Source organism: Arvicola amphibius, chromosome 6, assembly GCF_903992535.2.
Source record: "Arvicola amphibius chromosome 6, mArvAmp1.2, whole genome shotgun sequence".
NCBI lineage: Eukaryota > Metazoa > Chordata > Mammalia > Rodentia > Cricetidae > Arvicola > Arvicola amphibius.
Window position 1 is genome coordinate 8,251,967 of NC_052052.2, and position 12,973 is coordinate 8,264,939.

The following is a 12,973-nucleotide window of genomic DNA, read 5'->3' on the forward strand; positions in this document are numbered from 1 at the left end:
AAGTACGTTTACTGAATGACTGGCTCAGGAACCTTATGGGATGTGGGGCCATTTGTCATTCCACAGCCAGGAGCAGGTCATGGCAGGAACCCTGACTCCTCTGAGAACAGTTAGTTTCCTTTCCCTTTGTTCCTCTGTGTGCTCACTGCATGCTATCCCAGAGGCCCAGCTGGCTGGCTCTTCATGTGTCCCCTCCCACCTCTGGCCCCAGCTGACTGGGAAGAAGACAGTGCCTGGGAGAACAGCAGGGACTGTCCACAGTCCTGGCCTGGCTCCATCCCTTTCATCTTGGCCTGGCCTGTGTTCTTTTTACACAGTGACGACGCTCGCCTGACATACAAAAAGCATGACATAATGTAGTTAATCCGAGGTCAATATGACTTGGGAACTTTCAAAAACAAAGACCCAAAGACCCGGGGAGCTGCCTGTTTTTCTGTAAGGTACCTTGGATGCACACAGTCATGGAGAAATGTGAGGGGAAGGGTCTGATCTAAAAGTGACAAACTAAGAGGCCTGTCTGTTTAGATGCTCCTAGGCCTCTGCAACATCCTCCTTCTGCATGTGGGGCAGGGCCCTATGAGTGCATTGGTTGGTTTGTTTCTTTGTTTGCAGTGTGTGTGTGTGTTCTTAATTGCTTTTCTATTGCTGCGAAGAGACACCATGACCAAGGTGACTTAGAAAGTGTTTTCTGAGGTTCATGGTTCCAGAAGGTTAGAATCCATGACCATCATAGACGCCGTCTGGAGCAATCCGTAAAGAGACGGTGCTGGCTGGTCCTGGGAGCTGAAGGCGGCGAGGAGATGGTCCCAGAGGCTGCGACTGCGAATGAGGAGCGGTGGAAGCTAACAAAGTGAGGCCCCGGGTCTGTTCCGTCCAAACACTGTCGAAGAAAAACACAGACGCACCGAATCTCCGAGGGCTGTCTTCTTTTATTTATTTTTGTTTTTTAAAAATATTTATTTATTATGTATACAATATTCTGTCTGTGTGTAAGTCTGCAGGCCAGAAGAGGGCACCAGACCCCATCACAGATGGTTGTGAGCTACCATTTGGTTGCTGGGAATTGAACTCAGGACCTTTGGAAGAACAGGCAATGCTCTTAACCACTGAGCCATCTCTCCAGCCCTGTGTATGAATGTTTTGCCTGCATGTATGTGTGTGCTCTGGTGAGTGTCTGGTGCCTGCGGAGGACAGAGAAGGGCGGTAGGATCATATGTACACAGTTGTGAGCTGCCACGTGGGTGCTGGGAACCGAACCCAGGTCTCCTGAAAGAACAACAGGTGCTCTTAACCACGGAATCATGCCTCCAGGCCTCACCGTTTACACACTGGCCATCACAAGGATAAGGAGGTAGGTATTTTACTAATCCTTGTACAAAAGCAGAAAGGAGGAGAGAGGCTATCCTGGGGCAGATACCAGCTGTTATCACCCCAGCAGTTTCTGCCTGGCTGCCCCAGGCTCTCCCGACTGCAGGTGATCCTCACCAAGAACCACTTAGGCAGCCCATTGCTCCCAGGCTGCAGAATTCTCGACTTTCTGCTTGCAGCATAGCTGCTGGCTGAGGCCTAGGCTGTGGCGGGAGCCTGAGCCTTGCAGCAAGAGCCAACTGCTAGACGCTGTCTCCTAGCAACCGGCTGCAGTCACGTGGCCGCGCGAGTTGACCTCACGTGGCTCACCGCCAAGCCACGGTTGGAGCTGGCGCAACGTGACGGGCGGGGCCGGGAAGTTTGTTTCCCGAGTTCGGAGCCCAGGAGTCCCCGCGGCCGTCGTGCAGGTGCCCTCCGCCGGGGTCGGGATGGAGCTGCCCGCCGTGAACTTGAAGGTGGCCGCGCGGCCGGGGCGGGCGGGGGTTCAGGAGCCTGGGGAACGGAGTCGGAACAGAAGGGAAGGTGCAGAGCCCAAGGGAGGAGGCAGTGGACACCGAGAGGGACACCTGGGGACAGAGACCGACAGGGCCACCCCTCCCGGACAGACCCAGGCTGGCACGGGGCCCGGACAGTCCGGACCTGCGCTCCTCCTGTCCCCCAGCAGCAGGACAGGGACTCCTCCCCTCCTGAGAGGTCAGACCCCCTCCAGTGCAGTCCCGCTGGGTCCCTCTGGGTGTTGGCACAAGATAGGAGAAATCCAGTGTCCCCAAACAATTGTTTCTCCCAAATTTCCGCATGCAGCGTCCTTCTTTCATAGTTAAGAAGCAGGAACTGCAGAAGTTTCTTAAAAGCAAAAACCCCAAGCCTGTGTTGGGCCCCGGCAGCGGGGCTGCCCAGGGTGTCTTCATTTCCCAGGTTCTTACTTTTTCTTTCTCAGCCCTTCTGGTTTGCAACAGAGGGGCTGGCCTCTCAGTTTCGGTCAGAGGGGCGTGGACTTGGATCTAAACCGGCCATCTTGGGCCTTGGTGCAGGCTCCTTGAAACCCTTAGACTCCCAGGTGTCAAAGGATTTAGCACCCTTTAGTGTCTGAGATCAAAGGGACCGAAGAGATAGGTGGTTTGGGAGCAGCAATGTAACTTCATAGTTGGGTGATTACACATGGGCTAAGCTGTGACTTACACTCCCCCATTCTCATTCCTAAGCTGCTGGCCAGCAGCCGGAGGGAGGTATAAGGAGCAAAGCGATGGACATGGGCGGACCCCTTAGCCGCCAAGAGGTTTACGAGCTGCCGCAGGGCTTGTTGCTTTTGGTACTGACTGTTGGAGCAGTGGAGGTCAGGCGGTGCCTTCCATATTCTGCTTAAGCCTGCCCCCAAATAATTAAGAGGACTGCATTAGTCCCAGTGGTAGAGAGTTTGAGTAATCCACACCAGGCCTGGGCTTCATCCTAGTGCCATGCACAAACAATAATACTAAACCATAGGAATGGGTGAGAAAGGATCAGGTGTTTATGGGCCGATATGTTTTATTCATTTGAATCAGGGTCTCGTGTAGTACAGACTAACCTTGAACTTCCTACGTAGCTGAGGACGACCTGAAACTTCTGAACCTCCTACTTCCGCCTCTCCAGTATGGGGCTTTCAGGCCTGTTATGCAGTCCCGGGGATGCAACCCAGAGTTTCTTGCATGCTAAAGCACTCTGCCGACGGAGCCGTGTCCCCCAGCTTGTGTTGCTTGCTAATCTCACTTGTTTCTGCTTTGAGTCAGGGTCATCTAGTTCTGCCTGGCCTGGGACTCAGACTGTCTAAAAGTCAGGCAGTCTTTGAACACACAGAGATCTGCTTGCTCTTGCCTTCTGAGTGCTGGGATTAAAGGCCTGCACCACTACACCTGGCCAGAGAAGCTATAGTTTCTTAGAGAGATGTAAACTTCAGCTTAGATCATGTAAGGAAATTGCCAGGGTCCCCCAAGAACTAAATGGTGCAGTCAGGATTTGAACCCCCAAAGACCCAGCTCTAGGGCTTGACATTTCCTGGTGTGGGTTACTTGGGATTAACTGGTTTTGATGGTCTGTGTCGATTTCTAGAGCCTTATAGCCCAGAGTGTCCATCACAAGTGTGAGTTAGATGGGCTTTGGGGCCCAGGATGCAGAGACTGGGCCCTTCCTTGGTCTGATTGACAAGCCCTGTGTCTCCATCGGATCTTAGCCAGGGCCAGTTAGAAACAAGTGCCCCCCAGAGGTTGTGAGGTAACACATAGGAGGGACATCCAGTCACTTTTGGGCTTCGCATCAATGACAGCGTTTTATTGTGTCTCTCAGTGTTGGGGACATACTGAATTATCCTAATCCGAAATTCAGAATGAGCCTGAGTGTTGGTCATTTTGTCTGCAAGATCTGTACTCTACGGAAGGCAACTGGGACACCATGACTGCCCCCTTTCAGCTCCACCCTGTGTCCTTTAAAGACATGGTATGCCCAGCTCACCTGGAGTGGGTTAGGTGGTGGTGGGGGCAGGTGAAAAGAAGCAGTTGCCCCAGGCTCTGTGAAAGAAGTCTGTCCCTAGCTGGGCCCCACCCATGCTCTCTGGAAGCTTGCAGGAGCTGAGCTGAAGTCGCTCAGGTTGGACTAGACCTGTGGCCCAAGCTGGAGGAGCCAGCAGTGGGGAAGCCGAAGGTGGTAATGAGGCCCATTGTGTTGAATGCTTTACAAACCTCTGTTGCCCTCCTCCCACCCCTGTCCTCCTGAGCCAAGGAGTGTGATTATCCCTGCGGTGCTGACAAGCAGGTGGCAGTTGTATGAAGTCAGGAGACTTAACCAGGTTCATCTGTGGATGGTCCGTCCCATGGCTTTGATGCCCAAGTCTGCCAGATGACCAGGGCAGGACCTGGCCCTCCTCCTGGGTAGCCCTTGAATTCAGCTGTCCTGGGGCATCCTATCATCTTATCCATCAGGCCACCAAGTGTTTGCACAGGACACACCAGGATGTATTAAGTTGAGGTCTGGGAAGTCCCCACCTTCTTCTCCTTAGGGAATAGTAAAGGCTTGTTTTGTTTTCTTGTGATATGGTACCACATGCCTGGCAAGTTCTCTCCCACTGAGCCGCAGTCCACAACCCCAAACAAAGGGTTAACCTCATGGCCACTGGACTTCTGCTGACCCACCCTTTTCTAAGTTAAACTTCACTTTCCTCTGCCCTGCCCCCGGCCTTGCAGATCCTGACAGTGGACAGAGTGGCTTTGGGGCCAGGCTTGGACACTGAGTTATCTGTGTGACCTTGTATCAGTTTTGCTCACTGTAAAAAGGGGTGGAAAACAGGCTGTGCCTTCTGGTGCGGGAGTGTGGGGGGGATTAAAAACTCAGACCAGATGTGCTCCAGTGGGGGAGAGAGTGGGGGGCTGCGGTGTATATCTTAATCTCAGCACTTGGGAGGCAGAGAGGCCAGTGGGTCTGGTCTCTGTGAGTTCAAGACCAGCCTGGTCTAATAGCAAGTTCCAGGACAGCCAAGGCTGCACAGAGAAACCCTGTCTTGGGGATGGAGAAACAAGCTAACAAACCCACCTCAGACCTAAAAACAAGTGTAAGTCCCTGAAACAAAGACAGAAAGGACAGGTGGTCTTGATCTGGGCTTTGCATCTGAGCCACTGTTTGGCGGTCTGACTGGATCTAGTGAGTTGGGTCTCTGCAGTGAGTCTCCTCCATTTGGCCCTGTAGACAGAGCGAGCAGTGGGTTCCTTGGGGTGGGCTCAAGGAGCAGGTGGGGCTTGGGTGGGCTTACTGCAGACTGAGGCTTCCACCTGGGAGTGAGGTGAGCAGGCATGGGGACGGCAGTTGTAAGACCTGGCAAGGACCTGCTTCCCCTGAAGTCAGGGTTCCCTCGGGATAGATGCTCTCCTCTCTCTGTGGAGATACATCCCATCACACAGAGGGGGCCTATATTCCCCATCCAGCACCCAGTGAGCTCTGCTGCCCTGGCCTGTTGGTCTTGTCTGGGGCAGAGCCAGGCAGCCTGCTGTGGCTGAGCTGTTGTGAAAGCCAGCTTGCCTGGGCTCCCTTCCTGCTGTGGCCTGGCCCTAACAGTTTCTCTTTGAGAAGCCCAGTCTCCTATTTCCCTGAGTAAGAGATAGCAGGGACTGGTCTGTGCTCACAGCAGGCCACTGGCCCCTCCCCTGTGAACTTCCAGGAAGGGCTGGGACATTTGATTCTGTTTCTCCCTGCAGCTTTCTTGGAAGTCATATCTCTGGTAGCTGATTATATTCCCATTACAAAGATGGAGAAACTAAAGCGGGAGAGGCTTAGTCTCCCCCCATACCCATCCAGACAGGGTTTCTCTGTGTAACAACCCTGACCAGGCTGGCCTTGAACTCACAGAGACCCACCTACCTCTTGCTCAAGTACTAGGATTAAAGGTGTGTGCCATCATGCCCAGCCTGAAGCTTAGTCTCTTGATAGGGTTCCTCTCCCATGGGTGCCCTGCACTCACTCTCTGCCATACTCACTCGAGACGGAGTCTCTCACTGAATCTAGGGCTCGGCTGACAGCCAGCAAGCCCCTATGAGTCTCATGTCTTGCCCTGAACATGAAGCTCACTGATTGGGCTAGACTAGTTGGCCAGTGAGCCCAGGGATCCCCCTGCAGAGTCCTGCCTATCGGCTCTGGTCCATTGCACACTGCCCTGGCCTCCAGGAAGCCTCTGCCTGGGCCACACCCTCCTCCCACTCACGGGGCTGGTGCTGGCTCCCTGCCTGCCCTAACTCTGCTCATCCTCAGCACTCAGCCCAGATGCCCACTCCAGCTGACAGTGCCCTCTATGGCATCTGCCTTCCTGTCCTAGCTCCCCGGGGCAGTGCCAATCCAGGACCAGGGCTGGGATTTCAGGGATGCCAAACACTAAAAGGGTGTTACAGAAATACAGACAGGCCAGAGGGATTTTTGTCCTTGGCATGAGGACATGTTTGTGACGTTTCCTACAGGGAAGTCTCAAGCTCCCCATAGCCATTCAACTTGAAATCTGAGTTGCCTACTACTACTGGTTCCTCTACCATCTCCCACCTCTCCCCTCAGGTCTAGGTTAGTCTCAAATCATTATGTAGTTGAGGATGATCTTGAACTTCTGGTCTTCTTGCCTCCACCTCCGAAGTGCTGAGATTACAGGTGTGCACAACTCTGCCTGATTTACGCGGTTTATTCAGTGTGGGGATTGGACTCAGGGCTTCAGCATGCTGGGCAAGCACTACCCACTAAGGCCTAGCCTGCCCTCCTTGCTCTTCCTTTCTGTGGCTGCTGTGGCTGCCTTCCCCTCAGCCCACAGCACTGGCCCCAGTGTCCTAAGAACTCACCCCGTGTTAAAGGTCCCTTCCATTTTCCCATTTATACTTCTGATTCCAGAGCTCATGCCCCGACCTTCCCAGAGGAACCCCTAATCCTTGAAAATAGGAAGGGGGAGAGGTGCCTGTTCCCAGGAGGGCTCATCTTTCTTCACCGCAGACCCTTTGCTTTTACTGGGGTTTCTTTAAGATGTTTGTGAGACCCTTGGAGTTGCCAGGCAGGGGTCTCCTGTGCGTTCTGTGCTACCTGTGACACTGCATTCACAGACTTACCAATGCCTGTCTTTGTGCCATAGGTTATCCTCATGGTTCACTGGCTGCTGACAACCTGGTGAGTGACTCTGGGTGTCTGGCTGCATCCAGTGTGTTGTGTCACCTGGGGTCTGTGTTCACACCTCCCTAGGGTCCGTGTGGACGTGTTCCCAGGTCCTGCCAGCCAGTCACAATTGCCAGTCCATCTGCCCAGGGCTGGGGCTGCCATTGGCCCCTGCAGTAGTGTGTACCACCCAAACCGCTATGTGGGGCTCCAGGATACAACTTGATCTTCCCTGTCACTTCTGTCACATGTCTGGAGCTTCCAGGAAGATTGCTCTGCCAAAACCAAGTCAGGAAACCACTGAGATTGCGTGTGTTTTGCAGGCTTTGAAGTGCTGCGTGTGTGCCAGCAGCTGCGAGGGCTGTAAACAGCAGAGTGGGGTCACTTTCCCTGAGGGCCCACATTGGTAACTAGGCTAAGACAGGACTGAAAAAAATACCAGGCCTCATCGCCCAATTGACAGTCCCAGTGTTCCAGTCCCAGCCCTGCTGCTCCCAGGTCCCAAAGAAACCCAGGACACCTGTGGCTCCTCCCAACTCTCCCAGCTCCTCCAGCATCCTTTAGTGCCTGTGGCTCCTCCCAGCTCCTCCAGCGTCACTCAAGAGCCTGTGGCTCCTCCCAGCTCCTCCAGCTCCTCCAGCATCCCTCAGTGCTTGTGGCTCCTCCCACTTCCTCCAGCATCACTCAGTCAGTACCTGTGGCTCCTCCCACTTCCTCCACCATCACTCAGAGCCTGTGGCACCTCCCGGGCACTTCTCACCTCACCCCCTACCCTAAACCTCTCCAGCCCAGGATCTGGGCTTGGCTTCCCTTCCCCCAGATTCTCATTCCTGTATAACTCAGCCAGTTTTGCTATCCACTCTCCTTGGTTCTGCTCTTGGTGCCTCTCCTGGATCTCTTTGTCTGTTTTCCCTCTCTCGTCCTTCGTTTCTCTCTCTCTTCCTCTCTTCGCTCTCCCCAACACCTCACCTCTCATGGCCTCGTTCAGTTTTCTGGCCATGTTCAATCTGGACTCTTCCAGATGCCTCTGGCTGCTCTCTCCCTTGTATCTACAATAAAACCTTCTCAACCATGTACATCTGTGAGCAGTCAGGTCCTCATTTCCATTCACTGAGTAGCTGTGTGACCACGTTAGTCACCTATTAGGTCTGTGCCTCCGGATCTGTGAAATGAGGCTCATGGGAGCCCCCCCCCCCAGGAGCAGCTGTGAAGAAACGGATTTAGAGTGTTCAGGGCCAGGAAATGCCCCGTGTTAACTGTGATAAGCCACTCTGCAAGCAAACTAGGTGATGTCAGTTGACAGCAATGCCCTGAAATCGACAGCAGGGAGGCCGTGGGTCAGGCCAGGGGATCTCAGGCAACTTTGAACTCCAAGATAACAAGAAATGGCTGCACAATCAGGAAACCAAAGCCGCAGTGGGCAGCCCAGAGGTAAGGGTGGGGCTCATGGGAGCCCCATAGACCACAGCATAGAAGGCATTTCAAACAGGTCAGGGAACTGCTAGGAAGGTTGGCATGGAGGAATCACAGGATCTGGCTCACACACGGCTTGCTGTTTCAAGAAGTGCCAGCAGAGGGGCAAGAGTAACCGAGAAGCTGTGGGCCCCGTACCAGCAGGAGAGGGTGGATGAGGCCAGGAAGCCAGTGGCCTGTTCTCAGGAGACTAAGGCCCTGGAGCAGGAGGAAGGAATTGTGGCTGCTCAGGGTGGTGATGGCCTGATTGGTTGTGTCTTTCTATGCAGGGGCTGCTTAGTGTTCCCAGGCTCCTATGCCTGGAGCAACTTCACTATCCTGGCCCTGGGCGTGTGGGCTGTAGCCCAGCCGGACTCTATTGATGCCATAGGCATGGTGAGTAGGGAGTGGGGTAGGAGAGAGCAAGGAACTAGCTTCATCCGTGTGCCCCGTATCCACCCCAGGCTTCTCTCTTCCTCTGTTCTAAAGCCTTCTATGGAAGCCTCCCAGGATGGAGAGCCACTAGCTGGGCTAACTGTACAGTGCCCTACCACATAGGGTGGAGGCCACAGAACCCCAAGACTGGCTATCCTCCCAAGCAATCTGACCTGCTTCAGGGTTGTCTTCTCCGGGAAAAGGATGGGACTGGGAGGCCTGGACAAGAGGGAGCGCCCTTCTTTTACGGACTTAGAATTGACACTGATGTGAGGTGCCAGCTTTTCACAGTGAGGCCATGGCTCCTTAGGACTGCAGAGGGACTTTCCCTTGTTTCCTAGCAGTATAAACAAATAGAACAGACACCAAGGGACTGTCCCTCTCAAATTCTGGAGCCAAGTGTTAGCCTCCATCATGGCCCTAGTGGCAGGAAATGTAGGGAATTCTGGGACAGCAGGCTAGAGCCAGATTCCTGTGTCCTGCTCCTAGGACACGCAGGTGTCATCATAAGAGGTACTCCAGGCTGACGTATGTGAGGGAACCTTAGGGTCTGGGGGTGTCAGTGCCCATGATCCCATGGTGGTGTTTCTCGCAGTTTCTTGGCGGCTTGGTGGTCACCATCTTCCTGGACATTATCTACATCAGCATCTTCTACCCATCTTCTGTCATTAACGACACTGGGCGCTTCAGCGCCGGCATGGCCATCCTCAGCTTGCTGCTCAAGCCCTTCTCTTGCTGCCTCGTCTACCACATGCACCGTGAGCGAGGGGGTGAGCTCCCACTCCGCCCAGGTAAGTCCTACTCTGTTCTGCCTCTCCCTGGTCCAATGGGCAAACAGTCATTGCTGCAAAACTCTGGGCCCCAACTGTCAGTCTGGTGTGACTCTTCCTGCTGTCAGACTCCCCTCAGTCCAGAGCACATGCGAAGCCATGAAGATGTCAGCTCCTAGAGACAGCGGGCAGCCTCTGGTTTGGGCCTGCAGGTGGCTGCAGGTGGCTGCAGGAACAACTCCTTCCTTGTGTTTCCACCTTGCCCTGGCTCTGAGAGCTGTGCTCTCCTGCCCTGTGGGATGTGCCCATCACAGGCAGACACAGTGCTAGGCAGGCACCTGGGCAAGCAGGTTTTACTGTTGGCCAAGGGAACCCTGTGTGCCACTCCTCTCTTCACTGCCGTAGCCCACACTGTCCTCTCTGTGGTGGGCCAAGCCATATTCCTACCCTCTCTGACCCTGTTCTCCTGGGGGAGCTGGAGGGTCCCCAGGTGACCTGTGGCTCCCCACTCTGGTTTACCTCAGCACTATCTAGACCTGCCCAGGAGTGGAGGGAACAGATGAGAGGCTGGAAGCCTGCTGCCCTTGGGACTTGTTCGCGGTCCCAGGACAAATGTGCCAAGGGAGGAGTGTGAGAGACGTGGGGTGCCTTCCATCTTGTCCTGTACCCTCAGCCCTAACCTGGGTATAGCCACTGTGCCAAACTCTGGGGCTTCTAGATACAGTGCTGTGCATGGATCCTTGTGCCTTGGCGAGAGCAGGAAAGAAACCTGTGGGCCAAGGGTAGATTCCCGATGGGCTGCTGGGAGCAGAGGTGGCACAGCAGCCAGTAGCCACGAACCATAGGACCTGCTACTTAGGTTTGAACCCCAGTGTCATCTATTTCAAGCCACATACAAGCCACATACTATCAAATCAGTTGTCTCTCTGACCCTCAGGTTCCTCATTTTCAAATCTGTGCCCCATACAGACATGAGTATTGGGTGGACACTGTCTGCTGAAGGCATGGCGTCAGGGCTTCTGCTGCTGCCGTTGGCATTAGGATGCCGAGCACTAACCATGGCCTAGGGTGGATGTGTCTGTGCTCAGCAGAAGGCCCCACGGTCTCATTTCCCTGTCCTCTAGGTTTCTTCGGACCTTCTCAGGAGCACAGTGCCTACCAGACAATTGACTCATCAGACTCACCCGCAGCCCCCTTTGCCAACCTGGAGGACAAGGGTCAAGCTGCCCCCCGGGGGTACTGAAGCTGTCCCCTGGTCTTCCTGGTACCCAGCAGGATGCTTGTCACCTCCTTTCTGGACCTACAATGGAGTGTCCTTTGTTCCCCACCACAGAGGTGGCCTGAGCCAAGTGCCTTGGAGGTCATGATCCTCTGGCTTCCCAGCTGAGAAGAGCCAAGCCCTAACTCTCCAGGGAGCCCTTCCTTCAATGCACCTGCTAATCCCTGGCTAGAACTGCGGTTGCTTTCTTCACCTCCTACTCCATAACCATGCCCCTGCCAAGCAGTGCTGAGCGCTGCAGGGCCAGGCCTTGAGGGCCCTAAGATGGTCCAGCCCTTCCTAGAGGCTCTGCGAGCTTCTGGTCCTGCCTGACCTCTCCTGCGTAGGAGCAAAGTCCCTGAGCCTGTCACTGCCTGATGGATCGGTCCCTGGGACCCCAGGCCTGGAGGCAGTAGATCTGCAGGGGCTCCTTTCAGAGCCCTGGCATTAAAATCCAGAGGCTCTGTGGCTGGGCTGTGTCTGAACCTTGTTTCGTCTCCCAGCTGGGATCTGGCTTGCCCTCTTGGGATGATTTCACCTTTGAGTCAGTTGCACAGTGAAACCTGAGTTGAGCCACCCTTTATATTGGGCCTGGTGGAAGGAAGGGCCCCCTATGTGTCTGGCCAGAGGAGCCTGGCTTCAGCCAATGGGAGAGACAGGAAGGTGCTGGTCAGCATGGCATGTGGCCGCTGTCCTTTGACTCAGATGACCTGGCACTGGTCTAAATCTTGCTCTGCCACTCAGCATCTGTCTGACATCTTCTAGGAGAGAGATGGTTATGACCTCCAATGGCAGGGGTCTGAGTACCCAACTGCACTGCCCTGGAGCCAGCTGTAGTACTGAGCTATGGGGCAAGGCATGGGTGGCTTCCTCTACCCTTGTGTTCTGACCACAGTTGACTGCCTCCTGAGGCGGCAGAGCCAGGGTCCCCACTGTTACTCAACTGCCAGATTACTGGAGACAGATACGTGAAAACTTATGGGAGCCACAGGCGGAGGTGAGGGGCCTGCAGAAGCATGAAGCTGCAGACAGGCAGGGAGGCTGAGTGACAGCAGCTGTGAAGAGGGTCACTGCTGCTCATCCCTGTGTGGAACACCCGACCTGTTGGCTTCCTCACTGAGCCTACCGTGAGCAAACAGGGTAAAGAGCAGCGTGTACCACTAGAGGGCGTTAGTTGTGCCTCAGCCTCTCAGAATCCTTAAGTTTGTTTGGAGAGTGTGCAGCATGGTCTAAAACGAGCTGGGGCCCAGGGAGACGCTCAACAAGCAAAAGGCATCTACTATGGAGCCTCAAGATCCGCTCTTGGTTCCCGGAACTGAGCTCCGAAAATTGTCCTCAGACTCCACACATGCCATGGTGTGAGGTCGCCCCTCCCCCCCAAAAAAATGCATGTTAAAAATAACCCAGAATTTTGAAACATGCCCTAGGACACATGTCAAGTTCACGATTGCAGGGACATTGGAGGAGGAAGCATGTAGGCTCACGGGAACAGGATGAACACCCGAGTTGTTTTCTCATGTTCCCGTAGTTCCTAGCAGGGGGGAAGGCCTGGGGTCAGTACCCGTGTCCTCGGAGTAGGTCAGGCTTGTGGAGATGGAAAGGGAGGGAGGGGCTAGGCCAGGTCACAGAGCCTGCGACCCTGTCCTCCTGGTCCCAGGTTCCCAAACCTGACTGACTTTAGGGAGGCCAGAGGAGGGGCATCTCCTGAAGGACTCTCCAGAGCAGACTGAGGCTAGAGCAGGGGAGCCGGGCCTTCTCATTGGTCAAGGCCTGCCCCATGGTGGGTGACAGACTTGCAGCTGATGGAGGAGAGCCCCTGAGCCAAGCAGAAGTATTGAGGGGCACCAGTGCTGCCTGCTTGCTTCACATGGTAAGGGAACATCTGGTGCCAGAGTGACGAGAAGAGACACACCATTGAGGCAGGAGTGGACAAGAGAGGGTCCAAGTGAAGGGCCAGCTCTCAGGAAGCTGGAAGCAGGAGCTCCTCCTGCCTGTGGTCAGGAAGCAGGTGTGACTGGAGGGCTGATTTCACTCAGCCGAGGAGGAAGTC

General features: G+C 54.7%; 1 protein-coding gene across 1 annotated transcript; it reads left to right on the forward strand.

Moving 5' to 3' along the window:
* Window positions 1-1,694: 1,694 nt before the first annotated feature.
* Window positions 1,695-11,391, forward strand: LOC119816874 (angiotensin II receptor associated protein). The gene is made up of 5 exons (XM_038333907.2): window positions 1,695-1,823; window positions 6,989-7,023; window positions 8,751-8,856; window positions 9,491-9,686; window positions 10,790-11,391. The coding sequence occupies exons 1-5, from the start codon at window positions 1,797-1,799 to the stop codon at window positions 10,906-10,908; spliced, it is 483 nt and encodes a 160-aa protein (XP_038189835.1). The 5' UTR covers window positions 1,695-1,796; the 3' UTR covers window positions 10,909-11,391.
* The last annotated feature ends 1,582 nt before the right edge of the window (window positions 11,392-12,973 follow it).

What these genes read in the sequence shown, in the direction of transcription:
- LOC119816874 (XM_038333907.2), top strand. Translation starts at nt 1,797, where the DNA reads ATGGAGCTGCCCGCCGTGAACTTGAAG. An exon ending in CTATTGATGCCATAGGCATG is followed by an intron (nt 8,857 to 9,490) that starts GTGAGTAGGGAG and finishes TGTTTCTCGCAG; the next exon opens with TTTCTTGGCGGCTTGGTGGT. An exon ending in TGAGCTCCCACTCCGCCCAG is followed by an intron (nt 9,687 to 10,789) that starts GTAAGTCCTACT and finishes CCTGTCCTCTAG; the next exon opens with GTTTCTTCGGACCTTCTCAG.